The sequence below is a fragment of the Buteo buteo genome, chromosome 6 (genome assembly GCF_964188355.1).
Source record: "Buteo buteo chromosome 6, bButBut1.hap1.1, whole genome shotgun sequence".
Taxonomy (NCBI): Eukaryota; Metazoa; Chordata; class Aves; order Accipitriformes; family Accipitridae; genus Buteo; species Buteo buteo.
The window spans coordinates 25,433,260-25,447,622 of record NC_134176.1 but is presented as its reverse complement, the minus strand read 5'-3'; the positions used below and the strand labels follow the sequence as shown (position 1 = coordinate 25,447,622).

The 14,363-nt window shown below is 41.7% G+C and overlaps 1 protein-coding gene across 9 annotated transcripts; it reads left to right on the top strand.

Annotated features, from left to right (window-relative positions):
- The first annotated feature begins 1,398 nt into the window (after positions 1–1,398).
- Positions 1,399–13,704, top strand: CIPC (CLOCK interacting pacemaker). 9 transcript variants are annotated; one of them, XM_075030102.1, is made up of 6 exons: positions 1,430–1,530; positions 2,429–3,042; positions 4,008–4,180; positions 4,502–4,676; positions 5,588–5,757; positions 9,244–13,704. In XM_075030102.1, the coding sequence occupies exons 4-6, from the start codon at positions 4,610–4,612 to the stop codon at positions 10,120–10,122; spliced, it is 1,116 nt and encodes a 371-aa protein (XP_074886203.1). In that variant the 5' UTR covers positions 1,430–1,530; positions 2,429–3,042; positions 4,008–4,180; positions 4,502–4,609; the 3' UTR covers positions 10,123–13,704. The 9 variants fall into 9 exon arrangements, with proteins under 9 accessions (XP_074886208.1, XP_074886210.1, XP_074886203.1 ...); XM_075030107.1 differs by lacking the exon at positions 4,008–4,180 and having other exon boundaries at positions 1,399–1,530; positions 2,952–3,042; XM_075030110.1 differs by lacking the exon at positions 4,008–4,180 and having other exon boundaries at positions 2,429–2,685.
- Positions 13,705–14,363: the final 659 nt, after the last annotated feature.

The following is a 14,363-nucleotide window of genomic DNA, read 5'->3' as shown; positions in this document are numbered from 1 at the left end:
ATCCAAATTCACAGTCTAGAGATCACACATCTCACGGTACTGTTTAGATGTAACTTGGAGCCAACTCTGGTAAATACTCAAAAATACATCCTAGGAATATGTCATTAGCGTTCTCTCAGAGCACTTCGCATTAGTAGGACTGGAATCCATTGTGTGTTACATTTTCAAAATGACAGTGTCATTTCACATAGTCCGAGACATTTTATTTATGAGGCTATGCTGAAATTAAAGGTCCTTCTCTTTTTCACTCACGAATTTATTAGATCATGTTGATCCTTTAAATCAGTGTGTTTCAGGCTCTTTAACAAGACCATGATAACAATAGAAGTATTTCTTTCATCCATTTCTATTCAGGGAATTCACTGTGTCTTTGCTCAGCCCTTCCACACAGCCTTTTCAGTTTTCTCTAATGGAATGGCTTGCATGCCCAAATGCAAAATATTCTGACACACTTCTGGGTGCTGGTAGTGTTTATGCAGTTCTTAGAAGAATAACTATCCTAGTTGTATTCACTGAACCAGAGGATTCACTTCCTCCTAATTTGCCCTTGGTTTATATGCAGTTCATGGAAAGCAAATCCATGTTATTTCTTTCTCCATCTTGTATTTACCAACACATAGAAGAGTAAGGGTATCCTTTACTCATGCCAGCTCCTCCGTTTGACATGTTTTCCCTCTTTTGAGACAAGTTGAAAGTTTTTGGACCTCTTTGGTGCTGCTTTCCTCATTTTGTAAGTGGCTATCGGTGTTTATGTTTTTGCTGTCACCTCTCATTCTCGGGAGTGAGAGAGGCTCTACAAGTGTCTCCACTCCTGTGTAGAGATGAATTGTACTCTTTTGCACAATATTTGGGGGTCCAGCAGCATTCCAAACGCCTATCTGGTTCCCTCAGAAGTCCAGGCCAGGCAATTAAACGACTTCAAGCCCTCGCACACTTGCCCGGCCACGTGGCGCAAGGCCACCAGGAGATACCCACACCATTTTCCGGTGAAGATGCTCCTTTCAGCCACGTCCCTGACAGTTGTCGTGGGATGGGTCTCCAGAAGCCTTTTAAAACCAACACGCTGCCGGGCCCTTCCCCCTGACAGGCCCTGTGTGCATCCACGGCCGCCTGCGCATCTCGAGCTGCCCGCTCCCACCTCACGCCAACCCCCACCGCACTCGGGGGCTGTGGTCAGGACTCCTGTACTGAGCCTGCCCGGGCGATCCCCCAGAGGCCCCTGCCCTCCCGCCTGGGCTCCCCATGGGGTGCGCTGGCCCCGGGCACCACGACGCCATGTCGAGCCTCCGCCCCGCGCACCGAAAAGGCGCGCGCGCGCGCGCTGCAAACACCCCGCCCCCAGCAAGCGCGGCGCTCGGCCGGCCGGCGCCGGCAGCTTCCCTGTGCGCATGTGCGCCGAAGGGAGCCTGGCGGGCAACTTCCCTCTTCCGGGCTGGGCCGGTCTAGGCGATGAGGGAGGTTCGTGCTCCATGGTAGGGTGTCGCGCATGCGCGGCCCGGCGCGGTTGGAGCTGTGGCGGCCCGCGGCCAGGTGAGGGGCCCGGCGCGGGGGGAGGCGGCCGTGAAGGAGCGGTGGCAGCTGCGGGGCCTGGGGGCTCCCGGCCGGCCATCGCCGGGGCTTGCTTCGCTTCGCTTCGCCTCGCCCGGTGCCGGGGCGGCGGCTCGGGCCCGAAAGCCGGGTGGCTCGGCCCGCCTGCGCGGGAGCCTCTCCTGCCGCCGGGCCCGCAGCGAGGGCGCCCCGCCCGGGCGGGCAGAGCTCCGGGGCTCCCCGGCGCCCGGGCCCGGCGTCTGGGCGAAGCGCCGGGAAGGCGGTCGGGTGGGGTCAGCTCTCGCCGCTGCGGCGGGAGGGAGGGCCCGGGGCGTCGGGGTTGGCGCCCGGCGCTTCCCGCCGGTGCGCGGCGGAGCACCTGCCTGCTGGGCGGGGGGGGGGTTGTCTGGGCCGCGGGTGGGCAGGAGGGATCCCACGCCTGCGTCTGGAGAGAGCGGTGCTTCTGGTTTGTTTGTTTTCTGTTGCCGTTTTGTTGTTGTTGTTACCCCTTTGTTTTTTTCCATAAGGGAAGAGAGGAAGGTGTGCCAGCCCTTCCCAAAGCTTCCCTTGATGCAAGGCTAGCAGGTGGCGTGTTCTTGTTTTACTTATTTCTAGCCCTCCTTCTGTTTCTAGTTCTGCTTTTTTGGAGATTAGCGTCAATACGTATTGCTTTCATAAAAAATACATTTGTTTTGGAAAGGGCTAAATATGAAAGCATGGATGGGGACTTAAACCTCATCTTCCATTCAAGGGACAGCATTTCGGTAGCTCTTATGTAGTTATGTTTGCTCCATACCTGTTAGCAGGACAGCAGGTGTGACTGAACATGGAAAGTAAAAATTATGCAAATAGCTACTGAGGAAGTTCTCCTCTGCTGACTGTTATTCTGTTTTTCTTGTAGTTATGTAGACAGTCACCCTACCATCGCAACACTGTTATCTAACGTACAGAATTCATTACTGGAGGTGCCAAGGCTCGAGATCTTGGAGCAGAATTCTAACAACCAGTTGTCAGGACCTTAAGAAGAAACTTCCCCTTCGGGGTAGATTATTCCAGAATGTGCTGCAATGTCATTTGAAGTAGCTTGCATTGGGTACTGCCATTAATGGACTGCTGGCCTGACTATGATGCGGACTCCTGAGTTCCTGTATTTGTAATGTAACTATACAACTCTAACATGAGACGCAACTTCAAAGGGTTGCTTTTTAGGAAAGTAATTTCTACAAATAACTTTAGACATAATTTCTGCACTTCATCCAGTCACTTTTCTGTTAGCCAAACTCTCAGCTACCTTCTTTAAGAGAAGCAGAAACTTTGCTCTGTCTTACTAGAGTCTGCCTACCCTCAGGAAGCAGCTGAAGGTTGTGGCAAGTATGCACTATGGGAGGCCATAATGTAACTATACATTTTTCTGATTTTCATAGCTTTTAGTTTCAGCCTTCCAGTGTTCTCATTCTGGGTGTGGGAAGAAGAGGGCATTTCTAAGGCCATGTCTCCCCTAGGAGTGCATTGCAGGTATAGTATGTGTTGCGCTTTTAGCAGTATGGATTTCTTTAGCCCCAGCATGTTCTTTGATTGCTTACTTTACTTTCTTTTCTCTGATGACTTACTTTACTTGAGAGTGAAACAGACTGTATTAACAAAACCGTAGCTTTGCAGGTTCAGCTGTATGTGTTGTATGGGCTTCACTCAGCACAGCTGACCTGTGTGGGGATAGCTAAGTTTTCATAAGATAAATATGGCCTGAGTAACTTCTAGATCTTGAAAAAAATGTTGTTGATGAATAGCCTTTAGATTTTAGTTTGTTTTGCTCTTTATGGGTGGAGAAACATGTCTAATACATTAGTTTTCTATCTAAATTTCATTCTTTGAATGATTTGAGCTATTTCTTTTCTGAAAGTCTCCAATTGGCTCACTGGCAGCGTAAAAAAGAGATACGCAGCTATCCTACTTGACTCAGAAGGGAATTAATTTAATTACAGAAAACAACCACACGCTTTTGTATCTGCTATTTTATCTTGGTTACTCACATTGCTGAGCTTCGTAGAATTGGGCATTATGTTTTTAGCAGATCAAGAAATCACGTTCCTGTTTCCCAAGATTTGTGTGTACAGTAAGGAATTACTACCTTGTCTGACAGAATTCATAAGAGAGTTAGAAATTAGTTATGCATTGTGCTCTCCAGATGAATCTGCTGTATACTTTACTTGGTAATCTTAAGTGTGAAATGATTCTACCTCAGGTAGTTCAGTAAGATTGGCTGACCTGTACTCTGACTTGCTCAGCCACTGAAGAAAGGAGTTGAGAGAGACGGGTGAATTCTGCCCCTTCAACTGCATCCATGTCTTCAGTACTTCTGAAATACCTTTGATTCATTGATGACATTCACAGCAGTAGTAAAAACTAAAGAATTTTTTTAAAAAGTAAAATATCTGTACTATATTTCTGCTTCAATTAATTTCTTCCTTCCTGTGCCTTAGGTTTTTTGGCATCTTTTAACCTACCCTAAAGGACGCAACAGCCATGCCTAGTACGATACTGTTCTCTTGTACTTGGTGCAGGGGACTGAAAGATTGGATCATGGAAACTTTCCTGAAACTTAAGAAATCAGCCTAAGGCAGATGGAAAACTTTAGTCCAGAAGATTCTACAAAGTAGTGTGTCCATTGATGCAAAGAATTGTTGCCTATCTTTTCTACTCTGTAATGTGTTATTAAACATGCATAGTTAGAGAGTTTTGCAGGCAATAAACAGTGGTTTTATTGGCAAGCCTTTGCTAATGTAAATGTGTGATAAACATAGCAAATGTGAAGCTGGGAACTTAATAGAATTCTACAGATCACTTAACAGATACAGCAAACCTTTGATAACCAGATTTCCGTAAGGATAAACATGGCCTTCTTTGTTGTCTTATACTGATGAAACTTCCTTTAGATTCAGAGAAAGTCCCTTTTTGTTCTTAACTATTTTTGTAGTTCCTCAATGGAAAAGGTGTTAATGGCTGCCTGCAGCACTATGGAAGCATGGGGACAAAATAGTCATCTATTGAGACCCTCAGGGAACTATTGGGCAAAGTGACGGAAATGAAGAGCTTGAACCATCACTTCAGCATGGCGGCAACTGAATCTGACAAGGACTCCGGATATTCAGGTTTAGAAAGCCACTGCATTACCTTTTTTTTTTTTTGTGTTACCTTGCTCAGACTTTGCTTTTATTGGTGATGTTTTGACAAATCTGTCTCTAGCCATTTACAGTTTGTGTCTTATTACCTGGGAGGACCTTTGTATGCAAGACAGGTTGCATCTGCAATCGTCTGATCATCAAACTTTTTTTGGAGTGGAGCTATATGTAGCTATAAAGTTCATCCTGTGAATTTGAATGGCATGGGAATTTAAAATGTGCCTAATAAAGAAAGAAATGGAAGAATCTCAGACTTCAGAGTCTAGAAGTAGGGAAGACAAAATTACTTTTTGTTCTTGTCAGTGATGAATGAACTGTTGGATTATTCAGTCTAATGTCTCTTAGGATTTGACCAGATTGTCAGTAGAGCCTGATAAACCAGAGAGTAATTGTTGTAACATCAGTAAAACGTAGACACAGTGTGCCATTTTAATAATCAACAAAACTGTGCAAAGATGGCCTTGACAAGAAAAAAAAAATGCTTTTGTGAGAGATACCTGTCTTACTGGGTTTGTAGATGGAAGATTTCAAGGCACAAAATGCCTGCATTACAGACTACAGCTGTGGCAATGCTGGAGCCCGTAGTTCTTTTCTGCACCAGGTTTTAGAGTAGTCTTCATGATAGTGTGCAGTCCCTTAGAGACTAAATACAAAAGAACAAAAATTAATAGATTTTTTGGGAGATGATAGCTGCATGAGAACTGACCTGAAATATAGAGCCTTTTATTAAAGGCTATTTGACAGCTGTCACAGCAGGTCTAATTGTATTGATATTCCAGAACTAAACTTTATTGTTCTTTGTGGCTTGGTTGAAAGAAAACAGAATAGTAGCAAACATGCTGCATGTGAAACAGCTAACAGCTGAATTCTACATCTGGCAGATGGAAGTTCAGAGTGCCTGAGTGCTATGGAGCAGACTGACTCGGAGGACGTGCTGAATGCATTGTGTTGGAATGCAGAAGATGGGCCTTGGCAATGCCCAATGACCACAAGCAGCTCCTTTCCTGCGCTTTCTCCTATGGTCGTAATGAAAAATGTGTTAGTTAAGCAGGTAGGGAAGAAATAATATATTGAAAAATGTTTCATGTTCTTCAGTTGTTTTTGTTTTGTTTTTTTTTAATATTTTTCCTTTCAGAAGGATTTTACGAAGTCGTTGCGGTCCAGAAAGTAACTGGTAACTCAAAGTCCTATTGTGAAAGCCGCCTCCTTTTGAGGAGCAGCTAGAATCACTAAGATCAAAAAAAGTGTGAAGAGGAGAAGCTCTGCTACATCTACTAAACCTCTTTGTCTCAAAGGAACCCCCCCCCAAAATAGATAGCACCAAAGATCAAACCAAAAAAGTGGTTGTTTTTACTTTTGAAAGCTGATGTTCTCTGTTTCATTCAATAAAGACAGTAAAGTAGGATGATAGGTTTTGTTTCCTAGTTCTTAGGTCCTAGAAGTGCTTTATGTGCAATGGGAAACACTAATCCAGAATGTTATAAATGGAAAAATTAAATCTGTATCTGAAGTTAGCTGTGAAGTTTAACAGTTGTTTCTCTTAATTGCATGTGATGGCTCACATTGCAACAATTACATTCCCTATTTATGTCCTCCAGTCTTATGTGTTGTTCCTCCAGCACATCTGTGAGACTCCTAACTTTCACGTTGTAACAGAAGATTTGAGAGCTCCAAGTTCAAAGTATTGCCACTCGCTCATGTTTTCTGACCAGAGCAAAAGTTCTTCAGCATTTTTTTATTAGAATACTTCTGAGAATACAGTGAGAAGGGCAAAAAAGAATATAGATTCTGATTCTTTTTCTACTCAATCTGTTATGACAACAAGTAAAACCTACTAAATTCAAATACTGTGTATCAATGCTAACACAGATACGGGTTTCTGTATTTGGCAGATTATGCATTTATGGGGGAGATTGTTCTGATCTCTGAGCATTGTGCTTTATCTTGACAAACAATTTTATTTTATAGTAATGTTTTTAGTTTTGTGGACAAAATACTGTCTAAACAAATGCTGAAGTATTTATATAGTAGTGAGTAGGCAAGCTTCACCAAAGGTTTACAGCCTTTGGCCCAGAGCTCAAAAATTAGTCTAATGTTAAACTCCAGGTTGTGTTACAAACAGTTAGGAGAAGTAGCTAGTATATATATATATTAAAAAAAAAAAAAAAAAAACTATAATAAAACTGGTAGTGTAGCAAAAAGGTAATTTGGTGAGGAAGAGCTGGAGGTAGATAAAATTACCAAACTCAGTTCTCTTGAGCAGTGCATCATAACATTTAAGTCTAATTATGTATGGTTAAAGAGAATAATGTTAAATTGAAAAATGTTTACTGCAATAAACAAAAGCAACAAGTCTAGGTCAGAATAATAATGAAGTGTCTCTCTGCCTCCTTCTGTTATGCCTCAGATAGTCATGCTGGTCATCTTTTTAAAATGGTCTTTTCAACGCAGTACTCAGTTGGGCTTGCTGGACCAAAAAAAAAAGAAAAAAAGCAGCATCCAGTTACTGCTGTTTATTTGTTCCAGTTTCAATTTCAATCAGCATCATCCTTCTGTCTTAGAACCACTGTGATCCTGCGCGGTGATGGTTACCTGCTGTCCCAATTTCAGAGTGTAAACAGCTAACAATAATGTTACTAAAAAAAAATAAAAATCAAGCAGGGATTAATTCTCTGAAACACAGTGCTGCTTGTGGCAAGGTTTCTGTAGGTCTTGTAAAAGTCCTTAATAAGTAGGAAGGCTTTTTAGACAAGTGACTCTGATACATGCAGGATGTTGGCTTTTATTAAAAAAAAAAACAACACACCAACCAAAACCCAACACTTTGCAGAATTAGTAAAATAGACATGTCCTTCTCTACTAAAAATGAGATTTTGGGTAGGAGAACAAGAGCAGAATGCAATGTGAATGGAAAGGAGAAGAAAGTAGGTAACAGATGGGGAAAAAACAAGAACAAGATAAACAGTTACCACAGTTCTTTTGGCCTCCATGATTTTGGGGTACTGCTGTGCTAGATACTGTACAATTGTGCAGTAAATGACAACTACTGACCCCAAAACCTTGCTCCTTAAGGCTGTTCTGTGTATGTATAGCCATGGTATTTATTTACTTCCTCACTCCTAACATCTCCAGATACTTTTCTTTTGAATGTGTTTGTCCTTTCTTCCGTGATAAGGTAGTAATATTTATTTTTTACAGGTAGTTGTTCTGTACCCCTATTCCATAAGCATCTTGCCCACTGAACCAAAGAAATTCTGTGTCAGAATATGTAATTGAATCTCATCTCCAAGTCTCAGTGTCGTAATCGGTGGGTAATAACCACTTTTGACAAGTTCAAGTCCTTTACTGGAGGAATGGACTTCAGCAAAGCATGTTGGCATTTGCCAGTTTAAATCTTATGAAACTGGGGGAAAGGAGATGGTTTTCAGATGACTCAGTATAGTACCAAAAATAATAAAATGTATTTTTGCTAGCTAAAAACTGTGCCTTCAGCAGGCTTGCCAGTAGCATTCCAAGTCATGAAGAACTGGAAAGGCAGCTGACAGTATATTAGTATAATTGTAGTGGTGATGACTTAAATGTACTAAGAAGTGAAGTTTTGCTTCAGAAAGAAATAGTATCTCTTACTAGGCCATTTGATATGTTTGGAGAAAAGCAGGCATGCTTTTTGGCCAGGAGATCTCATGAAGATCTGTAGTAATGTATTGGAGGAGGAAGAGATAGTGTCTTGTAAAAATTTATGTATTCCCCTATACTTCAGAATATGGCTTGTGGAAGAGAGTAGAAACTTGGGCATTTTTCTTGAAATATAATGCTTTTATGGTGGTGCGCACTATTTCACCAGAGGTATGGAGTTAAACTGCTCTGAGCTTACAACAGGCTTTTTTCCTTGCCTTGGTTGATATTCAGCATTTTTTTTTTCTACTTCATGGATTTAAATTTATTGAAACTGTGTATTGTACTTAAGATTGCAAGACTTGCTGAACAGCTGTCGTCTATTTTAAATAACCATTTCAAAAGCTTGCTATAAGAATAGAATTGACAAGATTAGAGTTGCTGCCTTTAAACAAAAGAGGGAGTCTGAATTGTTCCTAAAATGTCTATGCAGTCTTTCTTTGACTCTTTTAAAATACTTCATAACCGCAATGCTTTAATTATTTTTCAACTTTTCTGTACACTTGTTGTTCGACCCCAAGTCTCGGTTGAACTTTTACATAAGCATTGTACAATATAAGCATGCACTGTAATCCTCATTTAGGAAACCATGTATAAATTCAGATTGAATTGTTTTTAAATCTATCTACTGTCCCATAGTAAAAGGATTATGGATTACAGCTTTGATTCTAGTGCTATGCTCTGTTGTCAGATAAAGAGAAGGATGAGTTTGATGGCCAGCTCTTCAGAATGTATTAATTGGACAGTGTGTATCAAATATGGAGAAATGGTGCAGTCCACCTGTTTTCACTTAAGGTTTTTTGATCCTCTTCTACAATGTTGTTGTTAAGACTTCTGTTTTTTCCCCATTTGTGCTTCTCAGGGGAGTTCATCACAGCTCCAGTCTTGGACTGTGCAGCCATCCTTCGAAGTGATTCCAGCTCAGCCACAGCTAGTGTTTCTTCGTCCATCAATCCCACCTCCCATTAACCCTCACCCTGTTGGGAAAAAGAGAAGTGACTCCACTAATTACCTGCCCATCCTGAATTCTTATCCCAAAATAGCACCACAGCCCTGCAAAAGAGATCACTCCTTTGATCTAGAAGAACATCAGGAAACCAACTGCCATAAACGACTCTGCACAGAAGCACCCAAGATGGAGACTTCTCCTGTATCGAGGAGCACAGGGTTGCCTACTAGTCCTTTTGCCCACATACCAGTTAGCTTTAAGACCCCTCAGGATTCTAGCCAGCAAAATTCTTCAACTCTAGTGACAAGTGGAAAACTGTCAGCTCTTCCTGGTTTTCATCGTGTCTCCAGTGACACTCAGAAAGTGCCGGGTTTGTCTCCCATTTTGCCTTTTGGAACTCTGCAGGCAACAAAGTGCACCCCTCATGAGAGCGAGAGTGCAGCACAGACTACAATGCAGTCTGCAGTGTGGAGTCCCCCACTGATACCAGAAGAGATTTGCACTACCCCTGAGCTGCTCTTGCAACAGCAAAGCAAGTGTAGACGCTTTCAGAATACACTTGTTGTGCTACGCAGGTCGGGATTGCTGGAGATCACTTTAAAAACCAAGGAGCTCATTCATCAGAACCAGGTGACTCAGGCCGAGCTGGACCGGCTGAAGCACCAAACACAGCTTTTCATAGAGGCAATAAAGAACAATGCTCCACAGTCATGGGCAGAGCTAGAAGCATCTCTAACAGGATCTGAAAAAGCTGATAGCAACCTTGAAGACCCCACTTATCCCAACATGTAGTAAAAAGGTACATAGCTGTTGGTCAAGTTATTTCTGTGCCTCCTATTTCCCGTCTCAAGCTTTTACTTGAGCATTTTCTGAGTCCAAGACTTGCGAAGTGGCGTGCCATTAGCAACTCGTCTTCAGAGCCAGTTGTGGGACTAGAATAGCATGGTGGGGTCTTGACAGAAGGGGTACTTACTACTTCAGTGTGACCTTGAACTCCATGCTAACTCAGTGTGTTACCTTGGACTCAAGAAGCTTGGATGTTCTCTGCTGGCATGTTCCCATTTTGCAGTGAAAAGACAGTCATTTGCAGTATTCTGCAAGCAAGCATCTTCCTAGTCTTATCTTCAGATAGTCCTGAGAATCGGACAGCAGAACAGGCCCCAGGGTTGGGCCATCATCAGCTGCAAGTAGATGAAGGGAGTTGGTGTGAGGAGAGGAAACTTATGTTGGTGGGATGGTATCTTTAGGCTGTCGCTGTCCATTGTTACAGCAGTCTTGCTTTGGGGTTTTAACGCATTTGAATTAGTGGAGATCTGCTTGTGCTGAAGCAGCATTCTATATTCATTGCAGGCTTTGGTCAAAGTGATGAGTGTCTTAGGACCCAAGTGAAATTAAGTGTTTTGATGAGTTATACTTTTGATTTTCACTCACTCAACTGTACAGACCAAAATCACAAGGCTTGCATTGGAAAGGTTTGTTCCAAAGCCATATTTATTAATGACTATCAAGTGTACAAGGCAAGTGGCTTTGGATTTTCTTGGTAGCGAACACATTAAATGTTGTTAAAGACTGCAGTGACTTTTTTAAAAACAGTACAAGGAAGATATTCATTCGCCAGGATTAATTTGGCAAGACTAGCTGCATATTATTTGCTGCGTGTATCTTTAGTTTACAAGCCTAAACTCCTTTTTTTCCTGTGAAATCAGATTACTAAGTATTAAAAAAAAAAAAAAAAAAAAGAGGTGAAAGGAAAAGGAGCATAATGGCCTGTGGTGAAACAAGTCCTCCCATCCCTCTTCCCTCTCTTTATTTGGAGAAATCAAATGGGGGTGGGATGTAGGAGAGAGAGAGATGTTATCTTGGATAATCTCCCTAAAAAATTTATCTACCTGAGTTTGAACTTAAAAAAACCCCAAAAAACCAACCAACAAACAAATTTTTTTCTTCCACTTTAAATTTATATCATTCCTAGCCTGCTTGCCTTGAGATATAACTAACACCACTGTGTGCATAAGATATTAGGCCTTACTAGTAGAGAACCACAGTAGTCGTGTTACAAAAGCTGTTCTGCGGATGCTTATTTAATTTCAGGTTTTTTAGACACTTAACCATGTCACTCCCTCCAAATCTGAAGGGTTTTTTTCAGAGGCAGTCTGTGTGGAGAACTAAGAAGGGCTCTGTCTAAGAACGTTAAGGGATCTGGATTGTTTATGGTATGCTCCTTTCTGAGTGACAGTGTTTTCACAAAATTGTGCAGTCTAGGTGACTGGTGTTTTGGTGCTTTTATCACTTCTATCATCTGTTTCAGATTCTTAAAAAAGGAAACTTGAAAGTAGAGTGTATGTCTTGCTAATTTGTGACTAGACCTTTTCATTTTCTGATGCCTTTGGGAATGAATATTGCAGGATGCTGTAGAGAGTGCTTTTGTAGTCTTCCTCAAATATGTGCACTAGAGAAATTGTAAGGGGCTTCGTTCTTGTAAGGGGTTTCCCCCTTTTTACACTGATGAAAAAAAATGCCATACAAGCCTCACAAAGAGGAGAAATGTGAGTCATATTTGTACTAGCCATAGGTTTAGAGAGAAATTTTATGCCGGGATTCGCCCTAGTGAAGCTGTGGCAAACTAGTAGCCATGCCTTTCATGGCATCCTGCCCACCTGCTGAAGACTAGCGCAGTACATGGGAATTGATTAAAAGAAAAGTGTTCATAGTCTGAGTTTTGTCATGTATTTTTTTAAATATGCCTGCTATAATTGTGCATACTAGGATGTCTCATAACTCGCAGCACAGCAGTATGGAAATTCAGCCAGCAAACCCAGAAGGCAGGAAGGCAGCATAGTACAGTGTAATAATGTAGGACATGTCTGATCTAGCTCTTTTGAAATCAGTTGTAATATCTGCACTGAATGACATTTGGCAGGATAGATGTGATGGTACCTTAGGCCATTTGTGAAAGAATCCCAAAAGATAAACTTGTTTCTTCTGAGCTCCTTACAGGAAGGAGAGGAGGCAGTAGAGGGCAGTTCCATTGATCCATTGACCTGTAATAGGCCTAGGGGTGACATGAGAGAAAATGCACAGGTCATCTTTCCTACTTTTCCTAAAATTCTTTCTTTACCTATCAAATAGAGAGGAGAATTTGAAGTTCAGAATATATATATTTTTAGGAAGTTATTTGTCCTAGAAAACAAGATGATGGACTTGGGCTACCTAGAGATTCAAGGAAGTCGGAAAGAAAAAAGTCCCATCCTAGCTGTTTGAGACAAGAAAAAGTTAAGTCTACTAGTGACCTCTTCTCCATCCTATTTCCACTGCTCTGATAGAGTAAAAGGAAGGAAAAATTGGCCTTGCAGGGTAATACCCTCTGACTTAGGGAGACTCTAGCTGATAGAAATCTCTCATACTCCACATAGTACCGCATGTATTTTTTCCTCTGACAGCACTGAGGGTGGGCTGAAGTGGGTGTGCTTATAGCTGATGGGCCTTTCAGCTGGTATAATTTGTATAAATACATATTCAATAAATCTGTGAATAAAAGTCCAGCAGCTGGTTAGAAATCTCGTACTGGGCATCAGTCCAGACTTAAATAGTGTAACTAGAAAAATCCACTCTGGAACTATTATATGTAAATCTGGGGCCCCTTAGGAACAATATCCCTAGATAACTGCAAATCTTGATGCAACATCTATAAAAAAAAAAGATGTTGAAGGCCCCTAGTGATAGACATGTCATCAAGTACCATTCTGTTCGATTTCTCTTAGCTGCCTTTATTCCTGGAAGCCCAGATAACCCTTTAAACAATAAGGGCTTTCCTTTCTTGGCTGCAATTTAATAAAATAGGTTAGCTTGGAACTGTGTTGAGAAAATTAGTTGACTACGTCAGGACCAGAATAGGTCCTGATTCTGGGCAGAATCTGGAAGTGGTCTGGTAGATTTGAGCAGAAACATTAGCCTCTCTGATTGGAAACCTGTAAGCAAGGAACTTCCAGATTTTTTTCACCTTTGAAGCAGCAAGACTTTGTATTAACAAGTTAGCTGAAGACAGCTGTCCCAATCTAAAAAGTCAGATCAGATGGCCTGCTGGGGCTTCAGTTGCTGCTGACAACTAGCAGGTGGGGTGGCTTGATGTGTTGGACAGACTGTTGTTTTTCTATTAAGTTTTAATAAATGTTGGTATTTTTGATTACTTTCACTATGTATTTTTGAAATTCTACTGCTCTAGTTGGAATGTACTTTCGAAGTCAGTTGCCAGCTCTGAATACAGTAGCCTAAGAACTCTGTTATAGAAGATGAACTTTTTGCTAAAACTTTACAGAAACAGACTGTGAAATATGAATGAAATAAAGTATATACTTAAAAAATTTGTGGGTTATTTTAATGCTGTTAAACTGCAGAGTCTTTGGTTCCAAAGCTTGCATGGCATATAGCTCCACAACAGTGAGTTGCCCATGTGGGAAAGTGCAGATCCAAAAGTGATACTATGATGTATCTCTCTGAAGAGTGTCATGTGAGCTTTAACAGAATGTATGAATTAAAGGGTCTCTGGGAGCAGCATGAGTAAAAGTGGGCTGTGCAGAACTCTAAAAATATATTGTCGTGGGTGACCATTGCCATAGATCTGTCATGAACAACCTGGAAGGATTTTTCCATCTCTGTACTGTTATCTCTATGTGATGACTGTACGTTATGCTCACCGTCTGTGCAGGGTGAACGCCTACACTGCATCTTAAACCTGTCAGCCGGGTATGTAGAAGTTCTAAATTGTGAACTAAGGATCTTGGCTACTAAAAGAATTACTTGAGTGAAAAATTTTATTCTTTCTCTTGAAGAACATTCTTCAACTAAATATGTATACCAGCTTTTCACTGAAACACATTTTTCAAAATGTAGCCATCTTCACACGGTCTTTTCTTTGTTCAAAGGTGACTGTTACAGTGAGAACTAGGCAGTCATGCTCAGAACATCCACCAGCCTTGTGGCATGAGATTCTGACCTAAGGTACAAGGGATTCTGGTTAAAGTTCTTACTTGGCA